This window comes from Sorex araneus, chromosome X, assembly GCF_027595985.1.
Source record: "Sorex araneus isolate mSorAra2 chromosome X, mSorAra2.pri, whole genome shotgun sequence".
Lineage (NCBI taxonomy): Eukaryota > Metazoa > Chordata > Mammalia > Eulipotyphla > Soricidae > Sorex > Sorex araneus.
The window spans coordinates 18,667,176-18,682,783 of NC_073313.1; the positions used below are offsets into that span (position 1 = coordinate 18,667,176).

The 15,608-nt window shown below is 40.5% G+C and overlaps 1 protein-coding gene across 4 annotated transcripts in view; it reads left to right on the forward strand.

Moving 5' to 3' along the window:
• CDKL5 (cyclin dependent kinase like 5) overlaps positions 1-15,608 on the forward strand; it is a 214,550-nt gene that overhangs the window by 159,984 nt on the left and 38,958 nt on the right. For all 4 annotated transcript variants that reach the window (XM_055123544.1, XM_004612219.2, XM_055123546.1 and 1 more), the window contains 2 exons: positions 4,088-4,168; positions 9,753-9,904. In XM_055123544.1, coding sequence (XP_054979519.1) covers positions 4,088-4,168; positions 9,753-9,904 — 233 coding nt within the window. The remainder of the gene's footprint in view (positions 1-4,087; positions 4,169-9,752; positions 9,905-15,608) is intronic.

Sequence of the window (15,608 nt, forward strand, 5' to 3'; positions counted from 1 at the left end):
TCAGATCTTCCGACCTCCTGTTCATTTTCAGTTGGATTATTTGCTATTTTTGTTGTTGAATTTTATAAGTTCTTTGTATATATTAGCTATTAACCCATTGTCACGTGTGTAATATGCAAATATCTTCTTTCAGTAGCATTTTTTTTTTGTTTTGGTGATAGTTTTTATTTTTGGTATTTTTTTTGCTGTTCAGAAGATTCTTTAGTTTGCTATACTTCCATTTGTCTTCTTTTGTGCCCTTTTTTGTCTTTTGGGTTTTGCATATAAATCCCATTTTGTATTATTTTTATATATAGCATTTTATAGTGGCCTAGTTTCATTCTTTTGCTTCTGGATATCTTCTTTTGTCAACACCATTTATTGACAGACTTTTTTGCTCCATTGTATGTATTTCATTTCTTGTCATAGATTGCTTGTCTCTATATGTGCTCTTTTATTTCTGAGCTCTCAGTGCTGTTCCTCTGATCTTCAGTATCATGCTATTTTGATCATTATCACTTGATAATATTGTTTGAAGTTCAGGAGCTTCAAACAACATCTGCGGGTTTTTTCTTTCTTACTCAAGATTGATTTTGTTGTTCAGGATATTTTGTAGTTCCAAATAAGTTTCATGGCTTTGTTCTTGTTGTTCTGTTTCTGTGATGAATACTTTGGGATTTTGATAGGGATTACAGTAAATATGTTTATTGCTTTAAGTAATATCACCTTTTAACATTGTAAATTCTTCCGATCCATATGCACAGAATATCTTTCCTTTTTTTTCCCTCTATTTCTTTCAACAATGTTTTTTGATTTTCAATATACAGGCCTTTCCCTCTCTGGTTAAATTTATTCTAAGATATTTTATGCTTTTTCATGTGATTGTAAATAGGATTTGTTTTCTGATTTCTCTTCCTGATAGATTTTTGTTTGAATTTAGCAGTGCAACAGGTTTTTGTATATTAATTTTCTAGCCTGTTGTTCTACTGTTTTATTATTTATAATAGCTTTTACTGGACCATTTGAGATTTTCTGTGCATGTTATGTCCTTGGCGAATGAGAATGATGATAACTTCATCATTTGCAATGTCTTTTGAAGTTAGATCCCTTTTATCTCCCGTTTTTGTCTAGTAGCTTGGCCAGGACTTCCGTCACTATTGTACATCTTGTCTTCTTCCTGAATTTAGAGGAAAAGCTTTCAATTTTTCTACTTTGAATATGACTTTAAGTTGGGTTTGCCATTATGTTTTATCATGTTGAGGTATGTTCCTTCTCTACCCATTTTATTGAGGTTTGTAACATAAAAGAATGTTGAATTTTGTCAAATGTTTTTTTCTGTACGTATTTGGACGTACATCTGGTTTTTGTCCGTTCACTGGTGATGGTGTATAATGTTTGTTTGATTTACCTATGTTGAACCAAAATGGCTGGATCTCACCATTCTTGAATCCCTGGAATAAATCCTACTTGATTGTTTTGTTAAATTTTAATGTTTTGTTGGATTCAGTTTGCTGGTATTTTGTTGAAGATTTTTGTAATTATAGGGGTGTGTGTGTGTGTGTGTGTGTGTAGGAATATGATCTTGTCTGTTTTCAGTTGGGGTGATACTGTCTTTCTAAAATAAATGTATTTGGAAGTTTTCCCTTTTCAGTACTTTTCATGGGACTTTGAAAAGGATAGTTTTGAAAGTTTTGTAATATTCACAAGAGAAGCCATCTGGTACTTGACCTTTGTTTCTTGGGAGGCTTTTGATAACATTCAGTTTTCTTAATCATGATAGATCTGTTCATATTTTGTAATGCTTTCTGATTCTGTTATGGAATGTTGTATGTGTCTTAAGAATTTGTAAATTTCTAGGTTGTTCACTTTGTTGCCATGTATTTCTATTACTATCCTAGAATCATTTATATTTTGGTAGTATCTGTTGTAACTTATCTTTTGTTTCTGATTTTCTTTCTGCTATTGCAATTTTGTCTTTTGTTTGTTTTCTGGTTTCATTTATTTGTTACCTTGTTTAGTGTTTTGTGAACTTTTTGTTTTTCCAGTTTAGATGGAAGACTTGACTTTCTTTTCTTTTAGCATTTGTTTTGTTTTGATTCTTTTGTTGTTGTCATTTCTTCAGCCACATCCGGTGTTGCTCAGGGATCCTGGCTCTGCACTCAGGAATTACTCCTGGCGATGCTCAGAGGAATACACAGATGCCAGCTATCGAACCTTGGTTGACCATGTGCAAGGCAAAGGCCCTACCACATTTTACCATCACTCTGGCATCGATACTTCTTGTAATAGAAGTGTAGTGGTGGTAAACTTTGTCAGCTTTTGTTGGGGAAATACTCAGAGAGGTTTGCAGGTTATATTACTGTTGACTGATACTTTGTGTTTTTGAGTATTTTGAATTTGTCATTCTACTCTATCCTGGCCTATAAAGAATCTGCTGAGAAGTCTGACAGTAGTCTGGAATACCTTTATACATCCATTACCTGTTCTCTCTCCTCCTTTAACATTTTTTCTCCGCCTAGTACTCTTGATAATTTTACTACTATGTGTTTTGTTGTGCGTGTGACTGTACTTAGATAATCAGATGTTCTGTTAGATTCATGGACTTGTGTTTTCAGTTCCACCCCAGGTTTAGGAAGATGTCTGCTATTGTCCCTTTGATTAAGTTCCCCAGACCCCAAGCTCACTCCATTGCCTCACCTTGTATGTGGCTTTAGAGTTTTTATTCATAGCAAGATTGGTGTCTTTCTTGGGCATTATATTTTGGTCACTAAGCTCCAACAGCATCCAAGGTAACCACCCGTTAGGAGTGGTTCTTAGGTTTTCAAAAGTTCGGGGTTGCATCAAACTAGGTTGCAAATACTAGTTTTGCTGCTTCTTTAGATTGTGTGACTTGCTTTGAACTAGTTATTTGAGCTCTCTGATGCTTACCTTCCTCATCTCTAAGATAAGAATGCTCGCTAAAACGTTTTGCAGAGCACCACTTCCCTCACAGATGAGTTTCAGGCTATTGCCTGTATTTTTGTGTTAAGTTCTTGGTATCCCTTCTACTTCCTCTCCTTAGAAGGTGCTGTCCTAGTTTTCTTGTCTTTCAAAATTCAGTTCAGATATTATTGGTAACTTCTTTCTTCTCCAACTGCAAAACCAGCCTTGGTATTTCTTCTCTTTTGTGCTTCAAATTGAATTGAATTTATGACTCCCAATTGCTTTCCAGCCAGACTGTGGGTTGCTCAGGGTTGGGATGATGTCATAATCACTCCTTAAATACCTTGTTAGAATTTTCCTACAGAGTTCTCCTTCTACCTGTTTTAGAATTTCAGTAGCAATGCCTTGGTATCAAGGGAATAGTGTTAAAAGCAAACTAGCCCTCCTTTGTGGGGTGTGGGGAGATGGGTGGTAGTGGTGGAGTACTTTGCACTGGCTGTAATATTTCACCATCTTCTTGATTAAATGTTAGTTGGCAGAAGGAAGGACAAGTTTAGAGCATCTAAACTTGACCCCTTCCCCTCATTTTATTTTAAAAGTGCTCTGGTTAATGTAGGAGCCTGTGGTTGCCTTCTATTCCAGTTTACACAAAGGAAGGAGTTGAAAGCAGACTTTTAAAGTATATTCCAAACAATTATAGAACAGGTTTCGGGATTCATTATTTCTACCCCTATGGCTATTCGATCGTGGTCTTTCACTGCATTTTTATTCTCTCACTTTCTCTTATTTCAGGAATAAATTATGCATTGTTGTGGAAAAGGCATTAGAACTCTGACTCATCATATCTGCTAGTGCCCCCATAACTCAGTAATGGAGAATTGTCTCTAGACACAAAGTATATAAACTGAGCTGTCTATGTATGCACAGTATCATATGGGTACAGTTCCACATCTTTATATTTTGATTTGTTCTTCATGTCCAATTTCACTCATGCGTTTTCCTGTTATTTAACACCCAGTCCTATTAATCCTACCTCATATACACTAAGACTAATGAACATATGAAGTACGTTTGACTTTGATTAGCTCTAGGAATCACTCTCCTCACTTGCTACCTTCTCCTATAGTCGCAGTGTGCCATACACACACCTTTCCCTGGTGCTAATGTGTCTTTCATGTTCTTCCAGTTTCCAGCTGTGAACCATCCTCAGTCACTGGAGAGACGATACCTTGGCATTTTAAATAGCGTTTTACTTGACCTAATGAAGGTGGGACATGTCGATGTTTCCTGTGTAAAATGTCTTGTTTTATGGATTCTCTTGTGTCTACCTGTGACCAAAGCCTGTTTTTAATTTTTATGAATAAATGTTTAATGTTAATAGGTTATAATGATGAATTCTGGGCGGTCATGTTATATTAAAAGGCTTGTCACTTATTTAAAAGTGCAGCAGGATTGTTATTGTAATAGTCCATCTAATCAGGACCTTAAGTGCTTAAATTGCATTCCTAAAATAGACATAATAACAGCAATCTAAACTATATAGTAAAAAAAATTAGCTCTCAAGAGCTACTGAGGCATGAGGTTTTAAAGCAATTCTTTTATTATTTCTAGTATAGGCAACATGATAGAACAGTGTTAACATTTATGGTATTGCTGTACACAGTTACCGCGCTCCAACACCATCAGCGTATACTCAGGACACTTCACCCTTGCCACTATGTGACCTCTAATTCCATGTCAGTGTTCCCCTATCACCACTCTTGGCACCAGCTTGGTACTCTTGAGTTTTGTAATGCAAGGCCAAGGGCTTCTCATTGTTCGCTATTGTCTGTACCCAGGAACATGGCTGAAGTGGCACTGAATTCAGTCCCCCGTGGCACATGTGCCCCAACCTCAGCCCTGCTGGGCGTGGCCTTATTAAAAGCTTTCCTTTTGTTTTGAACTTTAAACTGGATGTTGAAGGAGATTCTGGCACAGTTTTTTGCGTGATGTTTAAGACCTCCCATGGGGTGGTTTTATCAGTGAACCTAATTCTGTTCTTTTTCTAACTCGGCCTCTTTTCTCCTAGACAGACTATTTTTATTTTTTCCTGTTTCTTTGGCATAGCAGAGTCGCTGCTACTATTGGGTCCGCCCGTTTCTCCGCGCGTTAGTATCCCCATCCAGAAGAGCTTCAGGCTCAGAACTGCTAAAAGTGTTTGCACCATTTTTTAATTGTCATTTTTCTTTCCTAGTAGACACAGTCAGCCTACCTCTTGAGTGAGACTATTTTTCCATATTTCTCCACTTTCACTGCAGCCAAGCAGGGCCGAGCAAGTTGATAGTAGACCTTTAAAAACACTTGTTAATGGATCAATTTTATTTTATACGCGTTCAGTCACCCATCAGAATCACAGGTTATGCTGGGCATAGAGCCTTTAAAGTTGTGCTTAGCACAGCTGGAAATTGCTAAGCGGCGCTCTCAGAACTTTGCTGTGCTTTTCAACGATGTCAATTTGTGTTCTGAAGAACACTGTGTAAATAGATGAGTGGGCAGGGTGAAGGTGGGCCTGTGGGGAAGGCCCCGCACTGTATAACCTTTCTTAGAGATACACAATATTTATTAACCTATAAGACTTTCCCAGGTCTCACTATAAAGAAGCATTTCTGCCTCAACCAGTGTTGCCCAAATTTAATTACTGAATGCATTTTGATTTTTACTAAAACTCCATATGACTAATATTCTCCTAAACACAAATTGATAGATGCTGTTTACCAAAAAAAAAAAAAAAAAGACCCTTAAAGATCTTTCAGGTTAATTAAGCATAAATTATCACTTACATCAGTTGAGTTTTGTCAATATGTTCTTTCACACCATCAATATTTATAAGGGCCTTAATTAACTGGTAAGTTTTAAAATATAAATAGAATAAAGTAGAAAAACTGCCTAGCTTACAGACAAACATGATAATGCTTGCCTTGCACACAGCTAACCCAGGTTCTCCCCAGCACCTCATATAATTCCCTGAGCTCACCGGGAGTGAAATGCTGAGCACAAACCCGGGAGTGAACCCTGAGACTTTGAGTGAGCACTGTTGCATATGGCCCCAAAACAAAAATAAACTTAAAAATAAAAATAACTGAACTTTTTGTTGTTGATGATGGTGGGTTATTTTGCTTTTTGGGTCACATCCGGTGATGCTCAGGGTTTACTCCTGGCTCTGGACTCAGGAATTTCTCCTGGTGGTGCTCGGGGGACCATATGGGATGCTGCGGATCAAACCTAGGTCAGCCACGTGCAAGGCAAATGCCCTCCCCACTGTGCTGTTGCTCCGGCACCTGAACATTCTGTTTAAATATTGCCAAATATTGCCAAGTGCCAGTGTATTGCTTGGTAAAAGTCAGCACAGATAGAAATACAAAGATAACTTGAGTCATACTACATTTTTAGGGCTAGAGCGATATCACAGCAGGTAGGGCCTTGCACGCGGCCTTGCACGCGGCCGACCCAAGTTTGATGCCTCTGTCCCTCTCGGAGAGCCCAGCAAGCTACCGAGAGTATCCTGCCCACACAGCGGAGCCTGGCAAGCTACCCGTGGAGTATTCAATATGCCAAAAACAATAACAAGTCTCACAGTTGAATTGTTACTGGTGCCCGCTCAAGCAAATCGATGAACAATGGGACGACAGTGCTATACAGTGCTATCCTACATTTTTACTAGTTTGAAAGTTAACCTAATGTATTTTTACTCCCAAAATTCAATATTAAACAATAATTTTTATTAAAGTATATAAAATAATAGTATTGGTTAAATAAATACTTCAAAGAAAATATGCAAACATTTCAAGAATGGATATTCAAGATGTGCACAATTTTTAAATTTTCAGATCAGTTAAATTAATTATGTAAACATACCCATGTAACCCCACCTAGATAGCACTATAGCACTGTAGCATTGTCCTCCCCTTATTCATAGATTTGCTCTCGGGCACCAGTAACGACTCCATTGTGAGACTTGTTACTGTTTTTGGCATATCGAATACACCACGGGGAGCTTGCCAGGCTCTGCCGTGCGGTCAGGATACTCTCGGTAGCTTGCAGGGCTCTCCGAGAGGGACACCTAGATAGAGATACAAAAAAAATGAGCACCCTAAAAGCCTCTTCATGACCCCTTTAAGGCTTTATACCCTAGCCTTTCCTTCTCTTGACTTCGGTTTCCAAAGATTAGTATTGCCTTGTTACCACAGCCTGTGAGAGAAATAGAAGTCTTTCTTTTGTCTGTTAGCTTTGAAAATGAATTTGAAGAACAGCACCATTTTACCCTTGCCTGAAAAATACATTCTCTCTGACATTCCCTAAAGCAGGTTTGATCATTTTGTCCGTATGTAAGTATCAAAGGTCCATCTTACCCTGAATCTGTTTCAGATTTCAGCCATTTTAGTGGGGTCACCATAATTGATATAAACCTCTAATAACTTCAAATTTTCTGACAGGGGTCAAAGAGATAGTGCAGGGGTAAGGCGTTTGCCTTGTGCTCAGCTGACCCCAGTTTGGTCCCCAACACAGCAAGTGGTTCCCCAAACACTCCCAGGATTGATCCCTCACCATGATTCCAGTTTAACCCCAAAGCCTAAACGAAAAATTAGTTAAAGTAAATATAACTATGTGGGCTCAATTAGGTTTTAAGGAAAGGAATGTTATTTTGCCCAAAAATAGTAAATTGTTTTCTAGGTAAGTGTTATGCTTTCCACAGAATGACTTCATCCTTTCAAGTAATTTAAAATTTAACAGCTGTACTTATAAATATGAAATAATTCTTTATGTCTGTGTGCGGTAATTTCTATTGATGAAACCATAAGTTAAAATAGCACTTTGCACTTGCTACTATTTGGTGTCTGAAAGGTGAGAAGTACTTCTAATTTAAAAGAGCACTCAGGGGCCAGATTTTCCCTTTTTCAAAAAATGAATATCATCCAATTGGATCCATTTTGATATTCACTGTTTTAACTGTCATTGAGAGCAAGAGCATTTACATCCTTCTACAGATTTTATTCTCTGATAAAGAATGGAGATCATTTCAGAGTCGGGCCTGAGTCAGCTGTGTTAATTCATTTGCATGTCAATGGGAGTTGGGTTACTGGAATCTTTAGGCCCAAATTAAATATTTGTTTGTGACAGACAGGATCAGAATTCAAATCCTCTGTGGTTCATTGCGAAGAAATGTACTGCAACTCTTAGTACAGCTCTTACTAATTTACTTTAATAAATTGCTAAGTTAATTACAACTGCAACTCTTAGTGTTGTAGTACAGGATGACAGGTATAACTGTGTGCAAAAGCAGTGGACGTGAGCCTGAGACGGCAGGGAAGGCTGAAATTTCACATTTCTTCTGGTCTTTGAGGGAGAATGCTTTTTCTGTTTTATTTTTTTTCTTTTGGGGTCACACCCAGCGATGCACAGGGGTTACTCCTGGCTCATACACTCAGGAATTACTCCTTGCGGTGCGCGGGCGACCATATGGAATGCTGGGAATCGAACCCAGGTTGGCCGTGTGCCAGGCAAACGCCCTACCCGCTGTACTATTGCTCCAGCCCCGAGAATGCTTATTTTTAAAAACAAATTTCAGTGAGCTCTCTTGAGTGGTGTTAATTTGTGTTTTTATATGTTTTGTTTCTAATTTTTCAATAAATATTAGTTTTTATAATGATCTGTTAAAACATTGTCTAGTGACTAGTAAAATAAGATCATTTTAGAAGAAAATGTTTTAGTTACTTTAAAAATCAAAAATATTAAATAAGATCAGTACCTTTATAAATAAAGGACACTTTATTAGAGCGATATTAAAAAATGGAAAGGAGAAATAAAAATAACCACTAAACATAGAAAAAACATTCAAGATCATGAAAAATTAATGATGTGAATTAAAATAGCCATAGGATGCCATTTTAGAAATACCTAATTTACAATGATAATGATTTTTGGAGTTGAAAATGCATGAAAATTAGTAGACTCCCCAGTTGCTAAGTAGTATCATTTGAGACAATAATCTTTAAAAGCTGATTTACCTATTAAGTTCTGTCCATAGTAAGCCTATGATAGGGATTGTGAGTGTTCGTAGATGCTAATGTCACAGGATGAATTATATATAATAGTGAAATGAAGCGACCATCTAATGTCCAACTATACGATACTGTTTAAACAAGTCATGGTATTGCCGTACCTCAGTCTTTTGTATAGAGATTAAAAGTCATGTTGGAAACTCAATTGTTTTAGCACTTCTCATAATAATCAAGGACAGAGATCAACCTCGATGTTTATTTTTGAGGACAGCCTAGGTCACATCCATAGGGTTGAAATTCTGCTGATCTAGAATCATCTCTTGGGGTCTCAGGCCCAGGGGAAAGAAAGCTGAGTTTAGACAAGTGTGTGTCTGCTGCCATTTGGCTACAAAAGGAGCAGGCGGAGATAGGTACAGGGTATCTGTGAGAGGGCGGGTGGGAAGCTGGTAGCACGGACCGCCTCCCAAGGACAAGCAGAAGATGAAAAATGTGAGTGTATACGTATTCCAAAGTGTATATCAAGTGTCTAAATTGTGTCATAAGGAAGGCTTTTGATTAGTAAATGGGGAGTGCAGGGTATAAAACAGGTGGAGAATGTAGGCCAGATTTTGTACATGCCAAAAGGGTCTATCTGGTAGGGCGTATCCCCACATGACAACAATGTTGAGATTAGGGTTAAAGGGGGAGGGGGGTTGCACTCTACTATGTTTCTTAGATATTCTGCAATGAGCATGCATTAAGAAAAGAAAAAAAGGTTTTCATTAGGATTTGCATTTGACTTTGTAATGTTTTTTCTAAATTTTATTTTCTAAGAATTTACTGAAGTTGGACCCATCTGACAGATACTTGACAGAACAGTGTTTGAATCATCCAACATTTCAAACCCAGAGACTTTTGGATCGTTCTCCTTCAAGGTCAGCCAAAAGAAAGCCTTACCACGTGGAAAGCAGCACGCTGTCTAATAGGTAAATGCTCCCTTTTAAGGAAGTACAGATGCAGCGTCGGTCTGATAAGTAGGTGGAGGAGGTGGCTGCTTAAATGATGCAATTAGAGAAAAGAAGGAAAGCCCTCTTTATTCAAAAATATCTTCCTTATACTTATTACGTGATTCAGAACTACAATTAAGAGTTGTGTGGGTCTTAAAGACGTTATCTTTAATAAGTATATTATGGAAACCTATGCATTCTCTGGGAAAGGTGGCATGAGTTAGCAAGTTAGGAGATTTCTAGTCTTATGAGCTAGAAGATTCTGTGTCAAGGGGCCCCCGGGGCGATCCCTGGATGAGAACAGGTGAGAACAAGGGGATTTATAAGGGAGAAAGGGGTACCAAACACAGGTGGGCGGGAAGCCACGTAGGACAACTTTTGCAACTAACCCAAGTAGATTTGTTCTATAGATAGGTCTTGAAGGTTTTTCGTTGTCCTTACCTTTCTATGGAGTTGAGAAATTATTTTTGAAAAGAATAAATGGGGCTGGAGGGATTGTACAGGAAATGAGCCACCTGCCTTGCATGCAGCTGACACAGTTTAATCCCTGGCACCTCATACAGCTCCCTGGCACTGCCAGGAGTGGCTCCTGTTCTCTCTCCAGGCCCCTCTACCCCAAGGAGTAAGTAAATGGAAATGGCAAAATAAGGTTGGTAGATAGTGATTAAAATTGGTACTTTGAAGTTTCGTTTTCAGAACCAGAGGGACAGTACATTGATTAAGATACTTGCCTTGCATGCAGCTGGCCCAGCTCCAGTTTCTGGTACCACATGTGGTCCCAAAAGGGCCCGCTAGGAGTGATCCCTGAGTGCAGAGTCACAAATAAGCCCTAAACACAGTCAGATTTGACCTTAAAACCATATATGATAACAATGATCATACAAATACAGTATAATTTTCAACAAAGGGCTTTTAAAAACTCTTATTTGGCCCACAAAGAATTAGCCCACACAGAAGTGACGTTCCTCAATTGCTTTGGCTGTGTGTACAGGAGCGCAGCATCCTGGTGTCTGTCTTCTCCCAACATGCTGGGCTTGAGGGCCCTGAACCCAGGGGAGGGGCAGTAGGAGCCTCAGGCAGGTGCGATTTATTCATTAAAAGAAGGTAGATTTGCAGAGGGCTACTGAGTAATATGGGAGGGGGGAGGGGGAGGCACACCAGGCTCAGGGCTTCTTCTTAACTGTGCTCAGGGATCACACCCGGTGCGGCTAGAGTAACTTTTGTGTCTTGAGAAGGGGCCATAGGCAAAATAAGTTTGGAAACCTCTGGCGAAGATTATGGGAGATAAGGAATACTTACTCTGATCTACTATAAAAAGAAATGGAAAACAGTGATTCGTAGTAGAACGCCTTTAAAACATGTTTTCTCACATTTCCACTCTAGCTTTCTCTCCACATTGAACAATTGTTCTTAACCAGTTGAAATTTTGAAAGCTTAAGACCTAAGGCTTTTTAGATCGCTGAGTATCCACAAGTAGGTAATAGCCATTTATCCCATATTTTCTCAACTTAACTGCTATGGTATGATTGCATCGTTTTACAGCTATTCGCTCTTCTTAAAATGGGTGGTTTGGGTTATTGTGTTCTTCAAATCTCATAAATCATTCTTGGTTTGTTTTTGCTTTTCATGTTCTCCGTTTTGAATCTCCTTTCGTTTTTAATTTATGCTTTCATTATTATTACGCTTAAGATAACATGGTTAGAGTATTGTTACTGTTTATGTTTTTGATGTATATACTTATTGCACCTCACATAAATCATTCCTATCTCCCCTCTCTTCCCATCTCCAGGAGACCATGCAGCACATTCAGATTTGTTTTGGCCAAGATTGTGTTCACTTTGTTGTCTATTTCCATGAGCTTTTGGTGCACTGAGTCAGGGAATAGTATTCATCACTCAGTTGCTCCTTTGCATTTAGGAAATTCATAATATGTCTCTCTTCTCTGGGGTCAGTTCAAGTTCTGAAGCTTTTTTTCTCTTCATTCTGCCTTAATTGTCACTTGACTCCTAGTTTATGTTTCCAAAGAAAAAGGATCCCAGTAATACACAGTTCAGGAGACTGAGGGTAAAGTTTTGGTGGGTGCGGTACCATCAGAGAATTCCTATATATCAACCTTCTGCTGACTGACCAGCGGGAGAATCCCCAGGAGGGATGAGGCCTCTGCTTGGGAATCCTCAAGGAGGGTGTCTGTTGTGATAAAGGGTTTGGTTTGTTGTTTATTTGTGGAGTGCCGAGGATCAGACCCAGGGCTTCATACTGACCCAAGATACGTTTTTTTAGAAGTCGAATACACTTTTGATGCAGACAAGAATATAAGCATTACAAGTTAAAAGAAATTCTGGAAGAATTCATTCTCAACTGGTGATACCATATTGGGTATGTGAAAGAAAAATATCCTACCTGGCATCTCTAGGCGTCATCTGTAGATGAGTTAATACATAGCTGGAAACATCATCTCCCTACTACTTATGCTTGAAGCCTCTTACATAGAAGCCCTTCTCGGTACACACAGGGGCTCCCTCGGGTCTTCCCAGAACCATGGAGAGTTCTCCGTGTACCATATCATGTTGACTGCCAGTTATACATATGCCAGCGAGACACAGCCATGTGTGAGGCATACCCATGTGCAAATTCATGCTCAACACAGCTAGTCTGCAGTCATCCAGGTTCACATATCAAGAGACGAGGCGTGGGCTCTTCCGTGACCTAACCCGTGCCTGTGTCCCCTTCAGACTCTTTTAAGGTTCTGCTCACCTTGGACATGGCAGGAGAGTCCCTGACCTGCCCACAGTGGCACCTCGCTAAGCCTGCTTTGCCAACCTTCCCCATAAATGAGTCTCTGTGCATTTCTCGTGTTAGCTTTAAAACGTCATTTTACCTAAATCATGTATCTGTCGTGCAACCATTTAGGAAGGGTTTAGATATGAAATCCTTTAAGTAGCTGGCTGTTAAGCCAGATTCCTTGTGGCTGTGTATCAAAGAGGTCTGTAGAATTTTTGAAGTCACCTTTTTCCCCTTTTATTGTGCTTTGGCAGAGCTACAATTTGAAGATAATATGATGCCCTTTCTACATAGGAATTGTGTTCAGAGCTCAGTGCCTGCATTTGAACGCCAGGAGAAACTTCCAAATAGTAGCTTAGGCTCTTTGTACGCTCATGGGAAACCTAATGCTCTGTCAGATGTCTGTTTCCATCTTAACTTGGTAATCTCCCTTTTCACCTTAGAAATTGCATCTCACCTTGCGATGAAGGTTCTTCCTAAGTGCGGGTTGTGCCCCACCTGGGGAGTAGTGTTTCTAAGAGGGTTTTTTTTTCCTTTTTTGCTTTTGGGTTGTGCTCTGCATTCAGAAATTATTCCCGGCGGTGCTCGGGGGACCATATGGGATGCTGGGAATCGAACCCGGGTCGTTCGTGTGCAAGACAAATGCCCTACCCACTGTGCTATCATTCCAGCCCCTGTTTCTTAGAGTTTAAATTCAGTAATCCTCTTCATTGTTCCTTGTCCCTTTCTGGTCCTCATGAGCTCGGAACATTCCCCAGTATTTTGTGAGTGTCATCTCTGAGTAACTCTCCAGTCTGCCGGGAGAAAGGGGAGGAAACAAGGCTTTCGAAAGTTCATAGGAGCCAGGCAGGAGGTACCACTGCAGAGGGCCCTGATCTCGTGAGAGCGGGCACTGATTCCTGAGTCAGCCGAACTGGGAAGGGTCAGGGCAGATAGCCCCAGCCCTGCCGACTGCCAGGTCCAGAGAGAGTTAGACAAGTCAAGGCGCCGAGGAGCCTGGTGTCAGCAGTGCCATGCTCTGGAAGGCCGAGGTGGGCAGAGAGGTGGTGGATAGTGGACTGTGGGCTGGGCAAATGGCAAGTGAGCAGAGAACTTAGTCCAGTCTGCTTATGGGCGAGACAATGGCCTTGCTTCCTTCGGGTTTTTGAAAAGCTGCTAGGAAAGTTAAGTTAGTGACTTAGAAATGAGCAACCAACTAAGCTACAGGACTTTTATTTTTTTTATTTGGGGCCTTTGGGGCCATAACTGGCCATGCTCGGGGGTCACGCCTGGCTCTGCACTTAGAAATTATTCCTGGTGGTGCTCAGGAGACTGTACGGGATGCTGGGGATTGAACCCAGGTCAGTGGCATGCAAGGCTAACGCTCTACCCGAGGCACTATCACTCCAGCCACGGGACTGACTTTTATTGACCCTGTGATAAACCCTGTTGACAACATTTACTAGAAAGTGAAACTTGTTTTGTGATTCCTTTGTGATGTCCCATTTAGTTAGCTCATATTCGAGTGACTTTATTTAATACTCCAGTCCCTCTGACACAACTGAGAGATAGTGAGTGTACCAGAGAGGTAGCTTCTACAGCGTTGCGGCCGTGCTGGATAGCAAATACTTTTTAACACTCTGAGGGGTAGGAGGAGGGGAAGGTGCCCTTCCAATTCATGCCTGTGCATGTAGATTCTTGTAGGAAACATGGAAGGTACCGCTTCACAAGATTACTACCCTACAGAGCAAAATAAGATTTGTCTTCCAGTTGAAGTGATGGGAACAAAGCTCTCTCAAACCAAATCATCTTTAGCTATAGCAGAGCTTCTCAATGCACAGTAGTAAGAAGGGAACTGTGCAAATTATCTTTCATTTCAAAGTCTGCTAACCCATCTCAGGCTGTGATTTGGTCCTTTAAATAGTTACACTAGGACACACTTCACTGTCCTCGCACCGGGGACCAGATTTTCCTCTAGATTTATATCTTGTCTTTTAGACTGAGTAGGAAGTGAAGCTTTAGACCCTACAGAAGGCCTCAGACATCTGAGACTTCGGAGTAATGAAGTATGAAATGAAAAAAAGAGATTATGTCTTTTTTGTTTGTTTGGGGGCCACACCCCGCGGTGCTCAGGGCTTCTTCCCAGCTCTGCTCCCAGGGTTTCCTCCTGGCGGGCTTGGTGGACCGTCTGCAGGTACCAGGCATTGAGCCCAGGTGGGCCACCTATGGGCAGTCACCCTCCCAGCTCCCATCACTCTGGACCCAGATGGTATCTTATGGGGAGAGTTGACTCCTTCCTATCCCTACCCGCTTAGAGCCGCGCTCCTGTCTCCTACACAAGGCGGCGTCTGAAGAGTGCTGCAAGCCTCGCCTCTTCTCTCCAACACACGCATCATTCCTGGTGTTTGCCGCCACACCTCACCAGGAACTTCTTGTTTCTTTTCAGGGCATGATTTTCTGTCATTGAGTACATTATCGGAATTCTCTTTCTTGGGCTATACCAGTTGAAGACGAAAGAATCACTGGTGTCAGTGCCGTGAGTGTTTCTGAGGCAGACTGTGCGTTTTGTAAATAAAACTGAAGTTCAAGGAACACAGTGGCCGTGAAGCATGAATGTGCCCTGCTGATAGTCTAGCAGACAAAAGGGTTTGTGTGTTTGTCTCGAGCACAGCTGTCTTCATAGCAGGCTTTCTATAACAAATACTCATGTGGGCACCGGCATAGCACAAGCACATTTTTTTCCCAGCTTCTCAGTTTGGAACTGTGTTGGCAGCAAATTAGTGAGTGTTTAAGGGTGCCAGAATAACTTCCCCGAGACCGGAGCTCTGCCGCAGTGACTTGCTCCCAGGAACTTACTTCTTAGTGTGGATTACTTGTTACTTGTCAGTACATGTTTGAGAGTTCATGGTTTTCGCCTTTGAGC